This window comes from Ovis canadensis, chromosome 18 (genome assembly GCF_042477335.2).
Source record: "Ovis canadensis isolate MfBH-ARS-UI-01 breed Bighorn chromosome 18, ARS-UI_OviCan_v2, whole genome shotgun sequence".
NCBI lineage: Eukaryota > Metazoa > Chordata > Mammalia > Artiodactyla > Bovidae > Ovis > Ovis canadensis.
Window position 1 is genome coordinate 16,693,727 of NC_091262.1, and position 25,767 is coordinate 16,719,493.

The 25,767-nt window shown below is 43.2% G+C and overlaps 1 protein-coding gene across 3 annotated transcripts in view; it reads left to right on the forward strand.

Annotated features, from left to right (window-relative positions):
• GABRA5 (gamma-aminobutyric acid type A receptor subunit alpha5) overlaps positions 1-25,767 on the forward strand; it is a 95,758-nt gene that overhangs the window by 11,260 nt on the left and 58,731 nt on the right. For all 3 annotated transcript variants that reach the window (XM_069559186.1, XM_069559187.1, XM_069559188.1), the window contains 3 exons: positions 5,084-5,205; positions 6,034-6,101; positions 6,205-6,425. In XM_069559186.1, the coding sequence (XP_069415287.1) occupies positions 5,084-5,205; positions 6,034-6,101; positions 6,205-6,425 (411 nt within the window). The remainder of the gene's footprint in view (positions 1-5,083; positions 5,206-6,033; positions 6,102-6,204; positions 6,426-25,767) is intronic.

Genomic DNA, 25,767 nt, shown 5'->3' on the forward strand with positions numbered 1-25,767 from the left:
GAAAAGTTATGACCAACCTAGATAGCATATTCAAAAGCAGAGACATTACTTTGCCGACTAAGGTCCATCTAGTCAAGGCTATGGTTTTTCCAGTGGTCATGTATGGATGTGAGAGTTGGACTGTGAAGAAGGCTGAGCGCCAAAGAATTGATGCTTTTGAACTGTGATGTTGGAGAAGACTCTTGAGAGTCCCTTGGACTGCAAGGAGATCCAACCAGTCCATTCTGAAGGAGATCAGCCGTGGGATTTCTTTGGAAGGAATGATGCTAAAGCTGAAACTCCAGTCCTTTGGCCACCTCATGCAAAGAGTTGACTCATTGGAAAAGACTCGGATGCTGGGAGGGATTGGGGGCAGGAGGAGAAGAGGATGACAGAGGATGAGATGGCTGGATGGCATCACGGACTCGATGGACGTGAGTCTGAGTGAACTCCGGGAGTTGGTGATGGACAGGGAAGCCTGGCATGCTGCAATTCATGGGGTTGCAAAGAGTTGGACACGACTGAGCAACTGAACTGAACTGAACTGAACTGAACTGATAGTCGATTTAAAATCTTGTGTTAGTTTCTGCTGTACAGCAAAGTGAATCAGTTATACATATATCTATTCTTTTATAGATTCTTCTCTCATATAGGTCATCACAGAATATTGAATAGAATTTCCCTTGCTATACAGTAGGTCCTTATTAGTTATCTGTTTTATATATAATAATGTGTATACATCAATCCCAATCTACCAGCGTTTTTTCTTAGTGCCTCTACTCACAGACCCCTTCCTTTGGCTTGAGGCCTGATCTTCATGCTCGAAGGCTCAGGTCTGCTCTCCTTTCTTCTGGCCTCATACAAAGCTTGATCCCTCTACTTCCAGGTCCTAGGACGCCCTGCATTTAAGACTCCTGAAGCAATCATGTTCTTCAGGAATCCTCTGGGAGCATGGCCCATTCTTTTAGATCCAAAGGTTAGGGGTGCCACCTTTGTCATCGTCACAGTTCTCACCACAATGCCAGGCACATGGCAGACACCCACAGCGCCTTTGCTGGGCTGAGCTGCTGGGATAGTGAACGTCTGTGAAGACGTGATGAGAGAGGTGCTCTTTGGGGTCATTTGGAGTCGCTCTGGCAGCTGGTTCACAGAGCAGCCTGTTTCCGACTTAGCTCTCTAGTCTTAAAACAGTCCCTCTCCCCTCTGACTTCACATGAAGATCACTTGGGGACCTTAAAAAATACCAGTGCCCATTCCTCCTAAGGCCGAGTCTCTAGGGTCTAGAAATCAGAAGAAGCTAATGCAAAAGTCACAGATTCAAATGCCCTGAAGACACCAGAGGTAAGACCACAGGGACAGGTGGGAAATTTGCACAATTACTAGAGTTGAGGCTTTCTAGAGTCATGCATATTTTTTGTTCGGGAAAACTCTATGTGAAATAAACCCATCGGTGCACCACATTTTATGGCTGCCTATTCCCTACTCCACCTCCTCAGAAGTTCCTGAAAGACCCAGACCTTTAGACCTGGCGGGGGCCATTCACGGCGTCTGAGGAAGTCCTTCCACCACCTGAGTGTCGAGTCCCATTTGTGTCCCTGCCCATGTCCCAGCCATCACCTTCCCTCCTCAGCCTGGAACATGGGGCTCAGTGTTCAAGCTTAGGGATCGAGTCCTTGTGCCTTTTGTATAGAAGATGTAAAAAATGAGGATGTTTTAACATGAGTGGTTGGATCTATATTTCCTTTATTGTCCCTTTTCTGGAATATCAGTAATATGAAAATGTTGCAGCTGTTTCATGGACATTATTTATAGAAAACATGTACTAACTATAAGAAAATGGTTCAAATTTTCAGACAACCTAGTTTATTAATCCTGATACTGAAGGGAAAATTGCCACATTTTTCAAGGATTTCTATTTTATATAAAATTGTTCTCAAAAATAGTGCATCTAGTCTTGGTTCACAGAATCTGCTCCCCGCAAGAACAGAGCCTTCAGCTTTGCCTTAGGAGTGGCCGTGTACTCACAGCTGACCTGAGGGCCGGCAGAGCTCTTTGGTTTTACTCAGAAGACGCAAGCTGAAGCCTGCTCCCTGTACCCCAGAGGGCTGAGGGTATCTTGTGTTTCCACCTGGAGGCCTTGTGGATTTGCTCACTGCATGGAATTGCTCACTGAAGGCACAGCTCATATTTGTGTGTCGTTTTGTTTTCCTAGTCCAAATGGAACAAAGCAAGCTGAAGTCACTCTCTATGTTAGAAGCACTCTGTAAAAGTTATACAACTTGATATGCATGAGAAAGTTCACCAGGCCATGCTGAGAATCTCCTGTAAACTGGCACACCATTTGCTTTCAGCAGTAAGGAGAGGCCTTCCTCTCCATAGCTGTGAAGACAGTGCATTTTGTAACCACCACTTACAAAGGAATGGTTTCTGAGAAGGGTCTATGGACTGAGGAGGACTTTCCAGTTGCTCACGAGAGGAACCTCACCTGCCCTGACAGGCATTTTTCAGGACTTCTAAAGAAACTATTTGCGACGTCCTAGGGCCTACCTTCAGAGAAGAAATCATGGCAAATCCCCAGCCTGGCATCTATTTTTTTTTTTTTTAAGACCACAGATAAATGCAAGAAACAGTTATAGCAAAAGAGGCCAAATGCTGAAATTCCTGCAAGGGTGTCTAGGAGGCAGCGCTCCTGGAGACATAATAGGACTACGTGGTCTGTGGACATCTCCATGGTCTCTATCTCTTGACAGTCAAGGCTATTCAGAGCAAATATAAGTTAAGAATATTTTCACAACAGATAATGTAATAGTTTTTAAAATGTACTTGAAACATTAAGGTATGCTTTTTCTTTTCTTTTTTATTTTAATTGTGACTTTTAAATTTTTTATTAAGATAAAATTAATATGTAACATTGTGTAAATTTGGGATATGTAGCATGTTGATTTGATACATTTATATATTGCAATGTGATTACCACCTTAGCATTAGCTGACACCTCTGTCATGTCGCCTAATTATTAAGTCATTTCATTTTTGTGATGGAAACAAGATCTCGCCTGTTATTAACTTTGAAGTTTATAACATAGTATTGTTAACTAGAATTACTTCATTGTGCATTAGATTCCCCCAAATTATTTTTTTTTCTAGTTATAGGTTTGTAACCTTAAACAACATCTCCCAAATTCCATCACCCCAGCCCCTGGATACTCTCTGTTTCTATGAGTTGGTTATTTTAGATTTCACATACAGGTGATAGCTTTTTTCTGCTAGTTTGCCTGCTCTCATCTCTCTTCTGTTAAAGAGCCAACCGGGACATTCCAAAAATTGGACACTTGGACAAAACCTAGAATTGAGTAACCAAAGTGGTGATCATTGTGAGCTTCACGCGAAGTGGACGTTGAGGCCAGACTTAGTCTGAGCAATAGTTGCTCTGTTGTTGCTCAGCTGGGCCCATGCACAGACTTTCTTTCATAAATTTGGAGGACAGTGTTAAGGCCTTTCATCCTGACATTAGGTTTTCAAGGCTGAATGCTTTGTCTTCCTGTGTGAAACTACAATGGATGTCAGAGAAAAGGGAATTCAGTGTTTTTAAATACTAAGTCACAGAGTAAAGAAAAAAAAAAAGTGTCTGTGGGCTCCAAAGGTACATAATTCAGTCTTTAACAGGACTGAATTTTAGGTTGTTAGAGCTTCAACTATATGCATTTTAATGGTGATGAGAAAATTAGATCCAAAGAACATTATAGTCATTCATTCAAAATGGAGACACTTTAGGTCATTAGAGGGTTGATCTGTTTAGATGCAGTCGGTGAAAATGACCAATTTTCAAGAAGTGGGCGGGGCAGGCATACATCTGTGCTGCCCCAAGAACTGCCTGCTGATGGCGAGGTTCAGTTTTCACTCCAGCTACTCTGTGAGCAGAGTGGAGCCCACAGTGACACTTCAGAGGGACTCCAGGAGCCCCCTTTCTCCTCCCAAGTAGCAGGGGTGCTGACTTCTTGGGACCACAGCCAACTCTCAGCTGGATGAGTTCCCCTTGAAGCCGAGCCAGATGGCAGGTCAGGTTCTTGGTAATAACACACATCTTGCTATTTGCACGTCTGAACAGGTAGCAATGGATGGACATCTGAGGTGGAGCCCGTGATGTTCAGCTGTGTCAGCCATCTAGACTGTGGCTTTCTTTCCCTGCTGATAACTTCTTCAGCTTTTCCCAGATCTGCTCGGGGCCGATTATCATTTCCACCTGCTCCATTGGCATGCACTTTTTTTTGACATAGACTTTTAAGGCCTCAGTTTGTTGCTGGATTGTACAAATTAGACCATTCTTCCTGTGAACCTCCTGCAAGGGTCCACCCGCTCTGCTCAGCGCTTTATTGTAAGTTGACATGTTGGTCACAGAACACTCTGTTCCCCGAGTCTCTGCTCTGGGGCATCACGTAAAGTTGAGGTTTTCAGTCCGGGCTTCGCAATTCCTGCTCAGCCGGCCTGTGCTCTGACTGAGGGGAGCGTGCCAGCAGAGCTGACGGTGCGGAAGCCCACCACCATTCCTCACCAGCGATCCATCCTGGCATAATGCTCACAGCACAAGTGCTCCCAGTCAAGAATGCAGGAAAAGGTGGGCACACCAATCTTACTTTCAAATTAGATAGAAGCTCTAATGTCCCCCGGGACCCCAGAGTCCATTGCAGTGGAGTAACTAACGAAATGAAGGCTCAGTTTCTCTGTATTTGAACCAAACTGCTGAAATGCCCCACAAGTGGGTGAGGCTCTGCCAGTCCATGTGCAGTGACTAACATGTCTTAAAAATGGCTACACTATCAACACAAATAGTTCTTCAGAGTCTGGGAGACGTGGAGTTTGATTTGATGGGTGACCAGCCCAGAGCCAGCATTCTCAGACTGGCTGTTCAAGAATTAGGGCTATTTAAATATTCAAGAATAAGGATTATGTAAGCAAAACAGCTTGGATAGTACAGGAGATCATTCTTAGATATCCTGCCTCCAAGACAAGTCAACATATCATTCCCTGTTTCTATACTTTGAGAAAAAATTGTAAGAAACAATTAAGAAAGTCTGATCTCCTTCTTTTGTTTCTCTGTTCAAAAGCTTTTCACAAATGCCAACCAGCTCTGTAAAAGCTGAGACTGATGACAACATCACGATATTCACCAGGATTCTGGATGGGCTGCTGGATGGTTACGACAACAGACTGAGGCCCGGGCTCGGAGGTGGGTGTGGGCCCTGGCTGAGGCCCTCGGGCCCAAGGCACATTTCTGCTTACACCCAGTCTCGAGCTCACGTTTGCTGTGATTCAAACAGTTCCTCAAAGGGCTTCCCTGCTAGGAGTTTGACTTGGTGGGGTTGCAAGGCTGCTTCATGTTGTCATTTTCCAGATGCAAGAAGCCAGGGGAAGTGATCTCCCTGAAAACTCCTTTTTCTCTCCAGATAATGGTAACATCCATTCTGGTCCACTTAAGGAGAAACCACTTCTTAGGTGATACTGAAGCTGAAGTTACCCTGTGTTAGGAAATACTTTATCATCAACCTCATACCCTCCTGTCTCTGCAAGTCCTTTTCAGAAATCCGCTATTTAGTGCAAGTGTTCTTTACACGTTGCCTATTACAGGTTTAACTTTTCACTAGAGCCATAATTAGTTTTTACTTTGACCCTATAAAGCTGATGAAACTAAATGAGTAGTAAAATATGCTTTCAGGGTACAGCTGGCTTGATTTTGTGCTGGGAGTCCCGTGCGTTTCAGGCGTGTGGGGGGCCCTTGGCTCCGCCAGGTTTGCATGTGTACATTTGAACCTGCTCCGTTAGGTGAGGAGGGACCCCCCTAGGAAATCCATCCCCAGAGGAAAATGTTTAGTCCTTCTTCATTATTTGCATTTTTTATCAGGGGCATTTGCTTAAACCATGGGTTGACCCTCTCTGCCTCTTTGACAAGAACAGTCCACGTAGGCTCCCTGACCCCATTTTACCGCGCCCTCCCTGAGTTATGTCCCTCTGAACTGTGAGCAGAGGCCCTGGCGAGGGACCTGTGTCTGTGTTTCAGAGCGTGTCACGCAGGTGAGAACGGACATCTACGTCACCAGCTTCGGCCCCGTGTCCGACACGGAGATGGTGAGTGTGCTTGCGGCCCCGCCCGGACCACGCTAAGCCCTGACGGCACCGGCCCAGGGCTGCCCTGCCGAGCCGTCACTTGGTTGCCTCCGTTTTGTGCTAGGAGTACACCATCGACGTGTTTTTCCGACAAAGCTGGAAAGACGAAAGGCTTCGATTTAAAGGGCCCATGCAGCGCCTTCCTCTCAACAATCTCCTCGCCAGCAAAATCTGGACTCCAGACACGTTCTTCCACAACGGGAAGAAGTCCATCGCCCACAACATGACCACGCCCAACAAGCTGCTGCGTCTGGAGGACGACGGCACGCTGCTCTACACCATGCGGTGAGTGCCGCCGGCTGGCGCTGCCGTGCCGAAGCTGGCTAGTTGGAGGGTTTGTCCTATCTTTCTGTGTGTGTGTGTGTGTGTCTGTGTGTGTCTGTGTGTGTCTGTGTGTGTCTGTGTGAGATGGGTGCTTTTCACCTTCTGACTTGCCCATACTGATGTCCATGTAGATTATTTCTTTGGGCTACTATGAGTTCATAGTATTTATCTATACTTGTTTATTTGATTCAAGATCAAGGGCATCTTTAGAAGAGTGGTAATGTAAGCTAGGGAAAATTTAACAGATTTTATTTTTAAAAAGTCTAAGCAGACTCCTTTTTTGTTGCGATTGTGCAGTATTTTGAAGTTTTAAAAGTCTGTTTGTTGTGTGGTTTGATAGCATTTCCAGCACTGAGGTTAAATTTTAGCACTTGTCATTTAAAATGATCATTAGTCATTTTTTGAAGATTCTGAATTATTCATTGCATCTGAGTAAATCAATACATTGACCAGTGAGAAAGACTTCTTTATAGCTTTTCAGCTTCCATGGTGGGTCTAAGTAGACTTTAGAAGATATTTTTAAATTAATGAAAAAGAGAAAAGGAAAGAAAAAAGCACGAAAGCCAGGTTGTTTAAAAGGTACATTATTTAGGTAGCTGCTATAGATATTTTCTATCTTAGTTATAATTATTCACAATAAACTTTATATTTAAAAGGGTAATTGTAGTGGAAAATAATGTGAATACAGTCATCTTCAAAGACTGCATATCCTAACGTAATTCTGAGGAACGCTTTGGCCTATTGTGTCCCAAACCTGCTTAACAGCTGGCCGTGATTTGTCTTATACCAGCCCAGTAAGGATTCTGATCAGTGATCAGCACACGCACCTTGATGTTTTGTTCCAGCCTTTACTCTTCCTTTTTCCCTACATTGATATGGAAGGTGTTTCACCTGTAGATGGAGATAGGAGTTGCGAGCATCACATCAATGCCTTACCCATGCAGAACGCATGTGGAAAGCTGAGGAATATCTCGAGGGCTGACGTTCGGCCCTCGGTCGTCATGCTGTGGGAAGGAAAGCTGAGGAATATCTCGAGGGCTGACGTTCAGTCTTCGGTCGTCGTGCTGTGGGAAGGAAGGCTGGGCAGTGAGACAGGGCACTGTGCTCAGCCTGTGAGCAGGGAGTAGTGTGGAGACGAGCCCCGCATCCTGGCCGGTGCTGGGGTCCTCTGTCATCGTGCTGTGGGAAGGAAGGCTGGGCAGTGAGACAGGACACTGCGCTCAGCCTATGAGCAGGGAGTAGTGTGGAGATGAGCCCTGCATCCTGTCTGGTGCTGGGGTCCCCTGCAGAGGAGGCCCTGGGTAGGCCTGCCGTGCACCTGTGCTCTGTTCCCAGTCTGCATAGATTCTTGTCCTTGATTCACACCTGGCTCCCGTCCTGCAGGGGTCAGTTTGGTCCATTGCCTAATACGATGGGATGCCTTTGTCCTGGGCAAAGTTGCATGGACAGGGTATAAGATAAGCCTCTTGTCCAGAAGGGGAGGAGGCAGCAGAGGGGCCTCTTACCAAGTGTCTGTATACCAAAAATGTCTCCAATACACACAGCCCTTCAGCCCTCAGACCGCCCAGCCAGGGGACAGCATTTCCACTAACCAACAAATAGGCAGAGGCCAGAAATGTTTGGTAATCACCCCAAGGTCACAACTATGAAGGGGGTGATGGCAGCAGGAATCTGAGTTCTGGTATGAGCAATTTCCTTGTTTAATCTACCACATTTGGAAATCAGAGGGATGCAGCATTATTAGACATGCAATGGCCTTCTTACCTTTGGGGAAATGTCATGCCCAGAAGGAAGTGGTGAGAAACCAGAGAAACTTAGCAGGGATTGTTCTTATTTGTGCAGAGGAAGCCTGCTGCTAATGAGTTGCAAAGCTGATAACCAGTTTTCTTTTCCAGTCTTATTCAACATGTGGAAAGGAGAACTAGCTACAGTTGAAAGCATTAGGAATTACAGTATGATTGGACCTATAGCTATAATTTGATAGCATCTTAGTCTACAGATTTAGCAGAGATGGTGAGATGGCAATCATAATTAACTGGACAGGGCACAGAGCCCCATCCAGGCCTCATCCCGTCACTGGGCCTTTAGAAGTACAGCCTTTCTATCTAGCTCTTTGGTCCCTCCCACCAAATCTTATAAAAGCAGTGATATACTTTGACCCAGTAATTTCTATGTAATGTCTGTCTTAAGGAAATAACTAGGAGTAAGGACTAAGCTTTATGCACAAAGGTTTCTACTATCACGTTACTTATGACACCAAACAAAGGGAAAAATATAAAAATTCTGCACATTTTTTCAACTAAAATTGTGTTTAAAAATTTTTATTCAGACTTTGAATCTAATACAAAAGATGAAACATGAAGAAGAAATTAGGGTTCACATCCTACACTTTTAACCTGAGATACATATTGAGAAATATTTGAAAAGTACTGTTACCAACTTCTGAAAAGTAACTCTGTGGGGGGGATTCATTTATATAACATCCCCACCATGCTCCAGAAATCATTTAAGGTAATATTAAAAGACACACACAATTCAGATGGATGAAATTCCTTAGGTGATTCCAAAGAAGCTAAGGGAACATAAGCTATTGATGCCATTTGCTCCCAAAATGTCTTCTAAAAAGCCTTTGGTGCTTGCCTAGAGCTGATCTACAATTTCAGTTCCGAAGAACTTTCTACCACCTATGCATAATCTATTTATAGAATCTGATGATAAAAAGGTAAGTCCAAAGAGAGCCATAGACATCTCCTGTTAGACCATCAAAGAGAGGACCCTTAAAATACTCTGCAGTTACCTTCAGAACGACCTTGTAGCAAATAAAAGTGATAAGTTTTACAGAGCCATACCCAGAGGTGTACTGTGGACACCAGACCAGTGGCCCGGCATCTTTACGGGGAGCCCCAGCGCAGCAGTTTCCCTGGGTTGTCATTGCCAGAGCTGGGGAGAGAAGAGGCACAGAATCCAGAGCATGACTTCTGTCCACCCAAGGACTGAATTACTGCCCTTCTGGCTGGCCTCACTAATTGCCTGAGGTTTTACCCTGGGTGGAACTTTAGGTTATCACTGAGTAGTAGTGAGTTTTTATTTCACTCCCCTGCAAGCTCAGACATGACCACGGGAGGGCATGTGCCAAACCTCATGACACATTTTCTTTGTAACAGGTGAGCTGGCAGATAGTGAGCACCAGCTCTCACCTCTGTTTCCTGCATGCCTTCTGAAGGTGCAGACTTGTGAGGACCACACAGGGCTCAGTGTCCTGGTCTTTGGGTCCCTGACAGAAGAGCCAGTCTCTCTAGTCTGTGGTGTAGGAAACTGCAACAAGCAAGAAAGCGCTGACAGGGAAGCGGGCTCTGGTAGTATCACATGGTGTCAGAGAACCTTGCTGCTGCTGCATCTGGGGTCACTGTGTCCATGCCCGTGGGCAGGTGTCTGAGAGTGCCAGTGACTGCCGTCCTGGTCATGGAATGCCCTGCACTGGGGAAAAGAGCCCTGGGCAGACCGGAATCACTCTGGCACACTATGTATTTCTCTGTGCTATTTTTATTTTGAGAAAGGCGTATTTTTATGATTGTTTACACCCCGTTTGGATTTTCATTATTAGTAGACATCACTGCTTTGAAAGGAGCATGGATTTTGGAGTTAGGCTCACTTAAGTTCAGATCTTGACCTTATCATTTAGTGGTCATGAATACTTGGCCGATTTACTTTAATCTCTTAGAACCATTGTTTGTTATTGTTTATTTCTTTCTTTCAGTACAGTGTACCTGCAGGCTCTGAGAATGTCAGTTTGAGAACATATACAGCAATTCCTTAAATGGCCGCTGGGAGGCAACACAGTCACACTTTTGCATAGTGATTGGCAGCGACCATTTAGTCTAAGCAACTTACTTGAAGGAGATTATATACACGTTACATGTTTGATTTGTGGGTAATATATTTGAAGGAGATCATACATATATAATTATAAGTTTGTAACTAAGCACTGGTGTGTGTTTAAGAGTGTCTACATCCCTACATGTAAACCAGTGTCCTTCATGACACCGGTAGATGTATTGGCCAGATCTTGACATTTTTAAGCTAACATTGATTTTAACGATTAGAATCAATGTATTATTTAAATATTTCTGAAACAAGGAAAATCACCAAATATGGAATATAGTTATGACGCCGAGACCAAAGACAATCAGTGTTAACGGTTTGGTCTGTATGGCATATACGTGTCCGCCTGTGTGGGCGCACGTGTGTATATCTGCGTGTGTCCACACATCCTCTCCTATAGATTTCGAGTGGTCTCATTCTCTGAAAATTGTTTTGTAAATAGCTTTATGATCTAAAGTATATTGAGCACCTTTTCGCCTCATTAAACATTGTTCTCAAGTTTGTGATCCATTACATCCATCAGGTCAGAATCCTGTCATATTTCTCTAAAGAAATGCATGTCATTTTAATTTTTTTTTTTTTTTACTTTATGATAAACATTGTAATCAGTTCAGTTCAGTTCAGTGGCTCAGTTGTGTCCGACTCTTTGTGACCTCATGAACTACAGCACGCCAGGCCTCCTTGTCCATCACCAACTCCCGGAGTCCACCCAAACCCATGTCCATCGAGTCTGTGATGCCATCCAACCATCTCATCCTCTGATGTCCCCTTCTCTTCCTGCCTTCAATCTTTCCTAGCATCAGGGTCTTTTCAAATGAGTCAGCTCTTTGCATCAGGTGGCCAAAGTATTGGACTTTCAGCTTCAACTCCAGTCCTTCCAATGAACACCCAGAACTGATCTCCTTTAGGATGGACTGGTTGGATCTCCTTGCTGCAAGCACATAATTCTATCCATTGCATAAATTCCTGGTATTGGTTAAAAGATAAGCCTTTCAGTACATATTTCCATGTTACTCTAAAAACTCTACCAAACTCCCTCCCTCCAGCAGGGGAGGAGGGGTGGTCCCGTTTACTTCCTCGCTGACATTTTACCCGTGGAACTGAAAACAGAGCAGCAGCCCGTTGTGCTACCTGAGATGCAACCAGCAATAGAAAGGTCCATGTGTCCCGGTGAGTCTGAGATTTATACTCACACCAGCCTTCTTCTTTCCCTTTCGGAAACGCGTCTCGCAGAGCAGCTTGTGAACTGACTTGACCGAAGATGGCCTTTCCCCCTGAATGAGGGCCTGGGCACCTGGCTGTACAGTTCCACGCCCACCTCCATCTTCCTGTGAGAGTGCACCTTCAACCTCCCTTGTTTTCCTCCAGCACTGGGCCCCAGACTTCCCCAGATGACACGCCGGAGCCTCCTACTCTCCAGCTCACTGGCCTCGGCTTTCTCAGAGTCCCCCCTCACAGCCCCCGAGTAATCTTGCCTGGAGCATTTGCCATCTGCATCTGACATCCCTGCTGAACTTCAGAGCATCTTTGGGGAAGGGCCTATGTCTTGACCATGCATGATTCTCTGTGATTTCTTACAGTCCGTGGACTCTAGAAGCCTGGCTCCTGGCCCTCAAGAGGAGTTTACGTTTGTGAAGAGTAAACCATAATGACTGGAGAAGGAAATGGCAACCCACTCCACTATTTTTCCCTGGAGAATCCCATAGACAGAGGAGCCTGGTGGGCTACAGTCCATGAGATCACAAAGAATCGGACACAACTGAGTGACTGACACACACACACACAAACCATAATGAACAAAACACCTTCCTTAATCTCGCCTACATCACTGCTCAGCCCTTAGTTTGACAGATTTAGAAGGGAGACCTAGAAAATTTCCACAGACATGCTCAGTGCTTGGGTGTCTGCCAGTTTTATTCGGATTCAAGTTTATGTTTGGCTAACAAATTGTACTTTGGGGCCACGTGAGGCCATCTTACTACAGGTTTCTTGGCTACTTGGTTTGAAAATGTGTCTGGAATTATCCTGGGTCAGTTCACTGCAGTTAGTGTCGATTTTTAGACCATTAGATTGGATTACTTCATCCTTTGCAGATGGACAATTCCAGCACATTTTTGTCTTCTTAGGTTCTGAACCAACAAAGGCTGTCAGACACTCACTTCTAGGCTCCTTCCACTGTGGTCTTGTGGGCTGGAGTCTCGGGCTTCCCTGTCCAGGCAGGGACTTTAAGCTCAAGGCCGCAGCTCCCACAGTCTTGAGGAATCGCTATGGTCTCTCTTTGGAGGCAGTGGGTGGGAGGAGGTGGGCGGCAAGTCCCAGGCAGCTGCTGGCTAGTGACTTGGTTCTAGACCCCATCCCCAGCCTCACAAAGGTAAGGCCCAGGCCCTAAGTAATGTTGAATGGAGAACACCTCTTGACCTGGGCTGCTAATTGCTTTTCAAAAAAAGTATGTAGCCTTTTTTATGTGCCAGATACTTTAGAAATATAAATTCATCTAATCCTCAAATCACCCTAACAGCTTGGTACCATCATTATCCCTGTTCATAGATGAGGCAAATGAAGCAGATGAAAATGAATACACAGGAAATAGTCAAGGCTATATATTGTCACCCTGCTTATTTAACTTATATGCAGAGTACATCATGAGAAACGCTAGACTGGAAGAAGCACAAGCTGGAATCAAGATTGCCGGGAGAAATATCAAAATCCCCAGATATGCAGATGACACCACCCTTAATGGCAGAAAGTGAAGAGGAATTAAAAAGCCTCTTGATGAAAGTGAAAGAGGAGAGTAAAAAAGTTGGCCTAAAGCTCAACATTCAGAAAACGAAGATCATGGCATCCGGTCCCTTCACTCCATGGGGAATAGATGGAGAAACAGTGGAAACAGTGTCAGACTTTGTTTTTTTGGGCTCCAGAATCACTGCAGATGGTGACTGCAGCCATGACATTAAAAGACGCTTACTCCTTGGAAGAAAAGTTATGACCAACCTAGATAGTATATTCAAAAGCAGAGACATTACTTTGCCGACTAAGGTCTGTCTAGTCAAGGCTATGGTTTTTCCAGTGGTCATGTATGGATGTGAGAGTGGGACTGTGAAGAAGACTGAGTGCCGAAGAATTGATGCTTTTGAACTGTGGTGTTGGAGAAGACTCTTGAGAGTCCTTTGGACTGCAAGGAGATCCAACCAGTCCATTCTGAAGGAAATCAGCCCTGGTATTTCTTTGGAAGGAATGATGCCAAAGCTGAAACTCCAGTACTTTGGTCACCTCATGCGAAGAGATGACTCATTGGAAAAGACTCTGATGCTAGGAGGGATTGGGGGCAGGAGGAGAAGGGGACGACCGAGGATGAGACGGCTGGATGGCATCACTGACTCAGTGGACGTGAGTCTGAGTGAACTCCGGGAGTTGGTGATGGACAGGGAGGCCTGGCGTGCTGTGATTCATGGGGTCGCAAAGAGTTGGACACGACTGAGCGACTGAATTGAACTGAACTGATAGAGTCCAAATGCCCAACTCACCTAACTATACCTACTTTAACACGGTGTCTAAGAAACACACAGCAGTAGGGTACGCACACTATTCTGCCAGCCTGCATGAAAAGTCTCCACCAGGTGGCGCCCTATCCACTTGCGTTTCAGGGGAATGGGCTCAGGAGTGCCTTGTGTGAGACCCAAGGGAAGCTCTGGTCTCCCTGAAACTCATTCAGGGAGAGTAAACTGCTGCATCTCTGAGCAGTGTTGCTGTGAGAGGCGCTTGGTGTGTCTGCGACTGGCCTGAGGTTTCTCAGAGTCAGGAGCCCGTCCTAACACCACACCCTCACTGGCACACAGCTGGCCTGTACCTCCTGCCATGCCATTGGGACGCCAGGGTGCTGACTCTAGAGCTGAAGGGCTCCTGAAAAAGTGCTTCCATCTCCTCACCTGAGGAAACATGAAGGGTCCTTCTAGGACGCTGAAATTGGTGGTCTCATCTCAGACGTTACCTGTGCATAATCTCATCTCACGCATAACCTGTCAGATGGCGAAGAATCCGCCTGCAATGCAGGAGACCAGGGTTGGATCCCTGGGTCGAGAAGATCCCCTGGAGAAGGAAATGGCAACTCACTCCGGTATTCTTACCTGGAGAATCCCATGGACAGAGGAGCCTGGTGGGCTACAGTCCATGGGGTCACAGAGTCAGACACAACCTAGCGACTAACACTGCCACTTTTCACTTCATAAATGTCAGGCAAGTACCTTGCGAAGCGCATAAATCAGAGAGGTCTTTTAGGTATGCGGATAATGCCCTGAGGGTTTCTGTGTTAACCCTGAAAGATTATGCACGTGTCTGATGTTTATGGAGGAGAGTGAAGACACGGAGTCTTCACTGCTGAAAATGTTTCCCAAGGGGCGTGGGATCATGAGTTTTGGGTCTTGTTTTTCCTGTAATTGTACTTTCTCATACAGTAGCCACTGCATCTTGTTGTTAATTTTAAGGTTAAATAAAATGGAAAATTCAGCTTCTGCATCGTACTGGCCATATTTTAAGTGGTCAATAGCTAGCTTGAAGGAGGGCTTCAGTATCAGACAGCACAAATATAGGCCATTCATATCATCACAGAAAGTTCAGGTGGAAACCCAGCCTAATCCAACAGAGCTGAAATGTTTCCCAGGGGTTGTATTTTGCCGTTGGCCCTGACAGTTGCACACAGCACTGTGGCCAGCAGTAGCCAACTTTCTGCTATAACACATACAAAGAAGGGATGACAGAGGACGCCGAGAATCCTCGGACTTAAGTAAAAATTTAGAATAGCTTTGAAAAAGTTAAAGCATGTATGATACAATATTTTTATAACTGTATTTTTATATAGACGAATATATATATATATTCTAGTTTTAACAGAATAATTGACATATAATGCTGTGTAAGGTTAAGGCATACAGCATGTTGACTTGATGCCTTGTGCGTTGCAACATGATGACTACCACCATGTTAGTAACACCTCTGTTGTGTCACATGATTACCATATCTTTTTTTTGTGGTGAGAACATTTTAGGTCTGCTCTCTTAGCAACTTTCAAATATGTCATGCAGTATTAAAACTATGGAGAAGGAAATGGCAACCCACTCCAGTATTCTTGCCTGGAGAATCCCATGGACGGAGGAGCTTGGTGGGCTACAGTGCATGGGTTGCAAAGAGTCGGACATGACTGAGCGACTTCACTTTCATTACAACTATAATCACCATCCTTCCACTCTGGATACCTAGAACTGATTCATTCTTAACTAGAAGTTTGTGCCTTTATACCAGTATCTCCCCAATTCATCCACCCTCCAGCCCTGGTCACCACCAGTCTACTCTCATTTCTGGACGTTTGGAGTTTTAAATTCATACATTTGCCTTTTTCTGTCTGACATAATGCCTTCAAGGTTCATCCAAGTTGTTGCAAATAGGAGAATTGTCTTCTTTCTCATGACTGAATAATATTCTCTTGGATGTGCAAATATGAGTATATATCACATTCTCTCATCCAGAGATGAATACTTAGGTTGTTTTTATAACTTATCTTTTTTTTAATAACAGGATTTGTGAAAAATCCTGCAATAAGGATTACAGGTAGTGCAAGTATCTCTTGTAGTTAGTTTCCATTGGAAATATTCCCCAAAGTTAGATTGCTGGATCATATGGTAGTTCAATTTTTAATTTTCTGAGGAACTTATATTCTTTTTCTGTAGTGGCTACACCACATTACATACCCACTATCAGTATAGGAGGACTCCCTTTTTTCCACACCTTCTCCAAACTTTTTATCTCTTATCTTTTTCATGATAGCCATTTTGACAGATGTAAGGTGGTGTCTCGTTGTTTTGATTTGCGTTTCTGTGGCAACTAGTTGTTGAGCATCTTTTCATGTACCTGTTGGCCATCTGTTTGTCTTCTTTGGGAGAATGTCTTTTCAGTTCCTCTGCTCATTTTAAAAGTTGGATTTTTTTTTTTCTTTTGGCTATTGAGTTGTATGAGTTCTTTATGTTTTTTGGAAAGTAAACTCTTAACAGATATATGATTTGCAAATATGTTCTCCCATTTTGTAGGCTGTGCTTTCACTTTGATGATTATTTCTTTGAATGTGCAGACGCGTTTTAATTTGTCTGTTTCTTTGTTTGCTTTTGTTGTTATATCCAAAGAATGGTTGCCAAGGCCAATGTCAAGGCATTTTTCCCCTACGCTTTTTTCTAGCAGTTTTTTCAAGTTTTGTGTCCAAGTCATTGATCTGTTTTGAGTTAATTTTTATGACTAGTGTAAGATACGGCTCTGATTTCATTCTTATGCATGCGTTTATCCAGTTTTCCAAACACTAGGTATTGAAGAGATTATTAGCCAGTGAGTATTCTTAGCTCCCATGTGAAGCATTAATTGTCTATTCGTTAGAAGGTTTATTTCTGGACTCTCAATTCGTTCCATTGGTCCGTGTTTCTATTTTTAAGGCAATGCCATACTGCTTTGATTACTATAGCTTTGTAGTATAATTGAAATCTGAAACCATGATGCCTCCAGCTTTGTTCATCTTTTTCAGGATTGCTCTAGCTATTCAGTGTCTTTTGTGGTTTTATACAGATTTTAGGATTGTTTTTGTATCTCTGTGATAAATGACTTTCAAGTTTTAAAAAGGATTACATTGAATATATAGACAATTGGGTAATATGGAAATTTTAATAATATTGATTTTTCTGATTCATGAATATGAAAAATTTCCATTTGTTTGTGTCTTTTTAAATTTCTTTCTTCAAAATCATGTTCTTTTCAGTGAAGAGAACTTTCATCTTTTTGGTTAAACTTATTCCTAAGTATTTTATTGTTTTTTGTTCTGTTCAAATGAGATGTTTTTATTTTTCAGATATTTTGTCATTAATGTATAGAATTACAGCTGATTTTTGCTTGTGATTTTTGTGTCTTGCAACTTTATTGAATTCATTGATTAGTTCCAATAAGTTTTTGATGGGAGTTTTTAAGTCTCTATATATAAGATCATATCATCTGCACACAAACACACTTTTCTTTCTTTCCAATGTGGCGCCTTTTCTTTTTCTTGCCAGATTGTTCTGTATAGGATGTGCAGTAACTATGTCAAATTACAGTGGTGAGAGAGAGTGCTCTTGTCTTATCCCTAATATTAGAGGAAAAGCCTTTTAGTCTCTCTCTGTTGAGTGTGAGGCTAGCAGTGGTCTTGTCACATATGTGTGCTAAGTCACTTCAGTTGTGTCTGATTCTTTGCAACCCTATGGTCCTCTGTCTATGGGATTCTCCAAGCAAGGATACTGGAGTGGGCTGCCATGCCCTCCTCTGGGGGATCTTTCTGACCCAGGGATTAAGCCCACACCTCTTATGTCTCAAGTGCTGGCAAGCAGGTTCTTTACCATTAGCGCCATCTGCCAAGCCCCAGTCTTGTCATATATTCCCTTTATTACATTGAGACGTACTGTATACTGAAATTGTTAAATGTTTTTATTGTGGTAGGATCTTATTTTTATCATGAAAGGATGAATTCATTTTCAGTGAATACTTCTATTGAGTTAATTGCAAGATCCTTATCTTTTATTCTGTTTATGTGATTGTTGTTGTTGTTCAGTCACTCAGTCACGTCCAACTCTTTGCAGCCCTGTGGATTTCAGCACACCAGGCTTCCCTGTCCTTCAGTATCTCCCAGAGTTTCTCAAACTCATGTCATTGAGTCGGCGATGCCATCCAACTGTCTCATCCTCTGTCATCCTCTTCTCCTCCTCCTGCCCTCAGTCTTTCCCAGAATCAGGGTCTTTTCCAATGAGTTGGCTCTTTGCATCAAGTGGTTAAAGTGTTTATGTGATGTATCATATTTATTAATTCCTTGCATCTCTGGAGTAAATCCCACTTGATTATAATGTATACTCCTTTTAATATGCTGTTGAATTTGGTTTGCTAATATTTTGTTATGAATTTTTGCATCTAGATTAATCCAGGACATTGTCTGTAGTTTTCATAATAGTACCCTTGTCTGGCTTTGGTATCAAGGTGATGCTGACCTTGTGAAATGAATTTGGGAGTGTTCTTTCCTCTTCAATTTTGGAAGACTTTGAGAAAGATTGTTTTCATTGTTCTTTTACTGTTTGGTAGCATCCATCAGTGAAACCATCTGGTCTTAACACTTTTCTTTGTTGGAAGATTTTCGATAATGATTAAATTTTCTTGCTAATTTTTCGTCTGTTCATACTTTTTACTTTTCCTATAACAGTCTAGGAAGGTTGTATGTTTCTGAGAATTTATACAGCTCTTCTAAGTTATTCAATTTTTGGCATATATTTGTTTATAGTAGTTTTATGCTTCTTTGTATTTTGTGATATTAGTTGTAAAATTTTCTCTTTCATCTCTGGTTTTATTTATTTGAGTCTTTTCTATTTTATTCTTAGACTAGCTAAAGTTTTGTCAATTTTGCTCCCATTTAAAAATAAAACCCATTAGGCTTGTTAATCTTTGTTATTTCCTGGTCTGTCTTTTTAATATTTCTGCTCTGATCTTTGTTATTTCATTCTTCTGCAAACTTTGGGCCTAGTTTGTTCTTTATCTAGTTCCTTGAGGTATAGAGTTAGAGTATTTATTTGAGATCTTTCTTTCTTTTTTCTAGTTGAGGCATTTGTATGCTTTCCTCTTCGCATTGCTTTTGCAGCATCCCATAGGATTTTTTAAAATTTATTTTTAATTGGAGGATAACTGCTTTACAAAGTTGTGTTGGTCTCTGCCATGCTAAGTCACTTCAGTTGGGTCCGACTCTGCGACCCCATAGATGGCAGCCTACCAGGCTCCCCCGTCCCTGGGATTCTCCAGGCAAGAACACTGGAGTGGGTTGTCATTTCTTTCTCCAATGCATGTAAGTGAAAAGTGAAAGTGAAGTAGTTCATTCGTATCCTACTGTTAGCGACCCCATGGACTGCAGCATATCAGGCTCCTCCATCCATGGGATTTTCCAGGCAAGAGTACTGGAGTGGGGTGCCATTGCCTTCTCCGATGATGGTCTCTGCCATACATCAGCATGAATCAGTGATAGATATACATACGTGCCTTTCCTCTTGAACCTCCTTTCTACCTCCTGCCCCACCCCACCACTCGGTCATCACAGAGCAGCAGCTTGAGCTCCCTGTGTCATATAGCAAAGCTTGTGGACCATCTTTTCTCCCTATGGAAATAGGAAAAGGAGTACATCAAGGCTGTATATTGTCACCCTGCTTATTTAACTTATATGCAGAGTACATCATGAGAAACGCTGGACTGGAAGAAACACAAGCTGGAATCAAGATTGCCGGGAGAAATATCAATCACCGCAGATATGCAGATGACACCTCCCTTATGGCAGAAAGTGAAGAGGAGCTAAAAAGCCTCTTGATGAAAGTGAAAGTGGAGAGTGAAAAAGTTGGCCTAAAGCTCAACTTCAGAAAATGAAGATCATGGTATCCAGTCCCATCACTTCATGGGAAATAGATGGGGAAACAGTGGAAACAGTGTCAGACTTTATCTTTTTGGGCTCCAGAATCACTGCAGATGGTGGCTGCAGCCATGACATTAAAAGACGCTTACTCCTTGGAAGAAAAGTTATGACCAACCTAGATAGTATATTCAAAAGCAGAAACATTGCTTTGCCAACTAAGGTCCATCTAGTCAAGGCTATGGTTTTTCCAGCGGTCATGTATGGATGTGAGAGTTGGACTGTGGAGAAGGCTGAGCGCCGAAGAATTGATGCATTTGAACTGTGATGTTGGAGAAGACTCTTGAGAGTCCCTTGGACTGCAAGGAGATCCAACCAGTCCATTCTGAAGGAGATCAGCCCTGGGATTTCTTTGGAGGGAATGATGCTAAAGCTGAAACTCCAGTACTCTGGCCACCTCATGCAAAGCGTTGACTCATTGGAAAAGACTCTGATGCTGGGAGGGATTGGGGGCAGGAGGAGAAGGGGACGACCGAGGATGAGATGGCTGAATGGCATCACTAACTCGATGGACGTGAGTCTGAGTGAACTCTGGGAGTTGGTGAATGACAGGGAGGCCTGGCGTGCTGCAGTTCATGGGGTTGCAAAGAGTTGGACACGACTGAGCTACTGAACTGAACTGAACTAAATGTGTGTGTTTCAGTGCTTCTCTCTGTCGGTCCCGCCCTCTCCTTCCCCTGCTGTGTGCACAGGTCTGCTCTATGCCTGTGTCTCCTCTGCTGCTCTGCATACAGGCTCATCAGTACCATCTTTATAGATTCCATATAGATTATACATAGATTATATATAGATTCCATATGTGTATATATATGTGTAGATTATATATAGATTCCATATATATATGCATTAACGTATGGTACGTGTTTCTTCCTGGCTTACTTCACTCTGTATAATAGGATCTAGGTTTATCTGCTTCATTAGAACTGACTCAAATGTGTTCCTTTTTATAGCTCAGTAATAATCCATTGTATATAGGCAATCCACACCTTCTTTATCCATTCATATGTCAGTGGATATCTAGGTTGCTTCCATGTCCTAGCTATTGTAAATAGTGCTATGATGAACATTGGGGTATATGTGTCTTTTTCAGTTATGGTTTCCTCAAGGCATATGCTCATTCATGAGATTTTTGGGTCGTCTGGTAGTTTTATTCCTAGTTTTCTAAGAAATCTCCTTACTGTTCTCTACAGACAGTGGCAGTATCAGTTTATATTACCACCAGTAGTATGAGAGTTCCCTTTTCTCCAAACCCTCTCCAGCATTTATTATTTGTGGATTTTTGGATGGTGGCCATTCTGACCAGTGTGAGGTATGATACCTCATTGTACTTTTGGTTTGCATTTCTCTAATAATTAGCAATATTGAACATCTTTTCATGTGTTTATTAGTGATCTGCATGTCTTCTTTGGAGAAATGTCTGTTTAGGTCTTCTGCCCACGTTTTGATTGCTTTTTTTTTTTTTTTCCTCTGGTGTTGAGTTGCATTTGCTGCTTACATATTTTGGAGATTAATCCTTTGTCAGTTGTTCCATTTGCTATTATTTTCTCCCATTCCAAGGGTTGTCTTTTTCACCCTGTTTATAATTTGCTTCACTGTGCAAAAGCTTTTAAGTTTAATTAGGTCCCATTTGTTTATATTTTGTTTTATTTCTATTACTCTAGAAGGTGGGTCAGAGATCATCTGTGCTTTATTTCAAAGGGTGTTTTGACTATATTTTCCTCTAAGAGTTTTATAGTTTCTGGTCTTATGTATAAGTCTTTAATCCATTTTGAGTTTATTTTTATATATGGTATTAGGGAGTGTTCTAATTTCAGTCCTTTACAAGTAGCTGTCCAGTTTTCCCAGTACCACTTATTGAAGAGACTTTTTGCCATTGTATAGTCTTGCCTCGTTTGTCAAATATCGTTTGCCTATAGGTGCATGGGTTTATCTCTGAGCTTTTCCATACAGTAAGGTCTTAGGATTTCATAATAATACACAGAAATCCATTGCATTCTTATACACTAACACTAAAAAATCAGGAAGAGAAGTTCCAGAAACAATCCCATTCACCGTTGCAACAAAAAGATTGAAGTACCTAGGAGGAGTTGGTAAAGAATCTACATGAAATACAGGAGACCTGGGTTTGATCCTTGGCTTGAGAAGATCCCCTGGAGAAAGGAAGGGCTACTGACTCCAGTATTCTTGCTTGGAGAATCCCATGGATAGAGGAAACTGGCATACTCAGTCCATGGGGGTCACAAAGAATCAGACACGAATGAGCAACTAACGCTTTCACTTTAAAACCTATTTAAAGAGACAAAAGACCTGTATGCAAAAAAAAAAAAAATACTATAAAATACTGATGAAACAAATCAAAGACAACACACACAGATGGAGAGATATAACATGTTCTTGTGTTGAAAAAATCAATATTGTGAAAATGACTCTACTACCTAAAGCAGTGTATAAATTCAGTGCAGTACCTGTCAAACTACTAAGGGTATTTTTCATGGAACTAGAACAAATGATTTCGCAACTTGTGTGGAAACACAAAAGACCCCTAACATCCAAAGGAATTTTGTAAAAGAAGAATGGGGGTGGATGTATCAGCTTTCCTGCCTTCAGACTATACTACAAAGCTATAGTCACCCAGACAGTACGGTACTGGCACAAAAACAGAAATACAGACCGATGAAACCAGTTGAAAAGCCTATAGGATTTTGTGTGTTATATTTCCATTTTCATTTGCTTCAAGGTATTTTTGACCCTCCTTTTGATTTCTTCTTTGACCTTTTGGTCATTGAAGAGAGTGTTATTTAATTTCTATATACTCATGAGTTTCCCAGTTTTCTTTCTGTTGTGGATCTCTAGTTTCATACCATCATGATCAGAAAGACACTGGGCATGATTTCAGTCTTCTCAAGTGTGCTAAGACTTTCCATGTCCTGTCCTGGAGAGTGTTCCATGTGCATCATGGAGGGAGTGTGTCCTGCTGCTCTTGGGTGCTATGTTCTGTATGTGGCTGTCAGGTCCCTGGGTCTAAAGTATATTCTAGTCCAGCTTTCCTTATTCATTTCCCATCTGGATAGCAAAAGTTGAAGCAATGGTGTTGTTCCAAGTGGGGTATTGAAGTTCCTTACTATTATTGTACTATCTGTTTCTCCCTTCAGATCTATGAGTATTTGGTCAGTATATTTAGGTATTCTGATATTGGGTGCATATATTTTCAGGATTGGTATATCATGTTGACGGACTGAGCTGTTATCGTTATATAATGACCTTGTTTGTTTCTTCTTACAGTTTTGGTTTAAAGTCTGTTTTTTCTCGTATAAGTACAGTTATCTCTGCTTCCTTTCAGCTTCCATATTCATGGAATATCTTTTTCTGAGCCATTTTGTGTCCTTAAAGTTATTGTGAGTCTCTTATAGGCCACTTATGACTGGGTCACGTTTCTCTGTCCATCCACGTATTTTGTACCTTTTGATTGGAAAATTCAATCTGTTTACATTTACATCAAGTAATTGTTGTTGGATAAGGACTTAACCGTTGTGGTTGCCAGAGCTGGTGGTATGCACACACTCACCTACAGGGGCCAGCTGCAGACGCGTATGTAATGGTGGAGGGGCAAGGCCAACCAAGGGGGCCCTGAATGTCCGTGTGCACTAGTGATTGCTGGATCATGCCATGGGTGTGGCATGATGGTGGCACACAGCGGGACAGAAGGGGCCAGCTGCAGGGGAGTGCAGTGGCATAGGTCAGCGGCAGAAGACAGGACCCACTCCGGGCCCACCAGCTGTGGTGGGGCCCCTGGCTCTGGTGTGCTCCCCTGTGCCCTCCCTGTAGTGGAGGCTCACAGTGTTTATAGGCCTGCTGGGTGTGCTGGCCTCAGTGTGCACATGGTGGTGGCCTTCAGTGGCGATGTCTCGGCGGGAACTCATGCAGACGCAGAGGCCTGGGCTGGCTGCTGGTGTGGTGCCCAGGCTCTGGCGGGGACACAGGAGAGGGACTGGGGAAAGACTCAGATGGCTGGTGTCAGTGAGATGCCTCTGAGGTGAAAGCTGGAGAGGTCTGCAGGGTTTTGACGGTGGCTGCACTGCCTTTGCTTTCCTCACTGGCGACTGCCGGTTTTGTCTACAGAGCGGGTCACTGTGAGACACGGTCATTCTGCTCTGTGGCTGCTCCTAGTAGCCCCTGCTTTTCTTCCTGTATCTAGCCATGTCGTACATCGGTTTGGCCAGTCTTCGTTGCATGTAAGTGAAATAGGACCTTTGCAAAGTGTTGTAAATACCTGTAGAACCTGATCACTCACCCAGATCTTCATCTTCTAAGAAGTGGAGAGTGGGCTCCAGATCTCTCAGAGCTGTTTTTGTTCATGAAGAGCAATGCAGTTGTTGACCATTGGGAGGGAAAGGGACTGGGCCTTCAGTGTGATGATGTCACTCCTCTTTTAATAAACTAACTTTATTTTTTTTATTTATTTATTTTTACAGAGAAGATCAAGGTTTTTTTTGTTGTCCTTTTTCTTTTCTCTTATTTTTTTAATTTTTTTTTTTTTACTTTACAATACTGTATTGGTTTTGCCATACATTGACATGAATCCACTAACTTAAAAAAAAGCATTTAAACATATGAAAAATCAAATAGATTCTAAATATTTTTAAAGGCATCCAACAAAAAATAATAAACATTGCAAATCTGGTTTTTATTTTTGAACCTATTTTTTTCAGCTGAATCCAATTTCTTCCCCACAGTGCTTCAGACAGTACTAATAAGGTCAGTATATGCTTAGTTGTGTCTGACTCTTTGTGACCCCATGGACTGTAGCCTGCCAGGTTGCTCTGTCCATGGGATTCTCCAGGCAAGAATACTGGAGTGGATTGCCATGCCCTCCTCCAGGGCATCTTCCCAGACCGAGGGACTTGACCCATGTCTCCTGTGTCTCCTGCAATGCAGGTGGATTCTTGACCACTGAGCCACCCAGGAAGCTCACACCTTTAAATATAAACCTAGAAAATGTTATTTTCTGTTAGTATTAAAACAGAGAAGAAAAAGAACATGGGCGAGAATAACAGGAAAGGCCCTTTATATCGGGGGTGGGCCCAGGAAAGGCTTCTCTAAGTCACTTTGCAATTGTGGCCAGAAGGACAAGGTGGCACTGGCTTGGTGCAGGACACCAGGCATTTTAAGGAGCGGAGGAAAGGCTGAGGCAGGGAGTGAAGTGCAGAGGTTTAAGCTTAGGTATCTGCTGTCTTGCAAACATAACAGGGCTTGGAGGAATCAGACTTCTGAGTAGAATCACACAGTGCTCTTAGGGGGTTTGCCACATCAGGCAGGAGATGAGGACAGATCTTTGGGAGACAAAACCAAAGAAATGAGGTGAAACAGTCATTTTAGAGGAGAACTGACAGGACTTGCTGGTGGAATTGAAACGGAGAGATATGTGCATGACAAGTGTCAACAATGATTCCCAGATTTGTCTTGCAAAGCAGCACTGTTCCAAGGTCACAGTTTGAGGGAATGTGTGCATGAGGACAGCTGAAGGGCACCAGGATTTCCTGAAAAGGTCAGAGGAAGGCTGAATTCCATTTTCATTACACTCAGACCGTGTGGCTCTGAGGCTGCACACAAAGATGCTATCGCTCGACATTTTGGTTTGACTTTCAGTAGGTTGTTAAACCCTTTCCCTGGGTGCTGATCAGCAGAGGCCACGCCCTGAGCAGCAGGTCTGAAGGACCAGCAGACGACAGAGCTGTCCCAGCGGGGTTCTGCTGGCCTCCCCACCCCTGCAAGTAGAGTGATCCCTCCCCACCAAGCGCACAAGCTGTACTCACACCCCGGCTGGAAAATGGACAGTTGTACAGACATCTGGAGGTCATTCCCCTTCTCCTCCCCTGCTCTCTGTTTTCCTGGTGCAAGCCTGAGCTTGTGGAAGGACGTTATAGA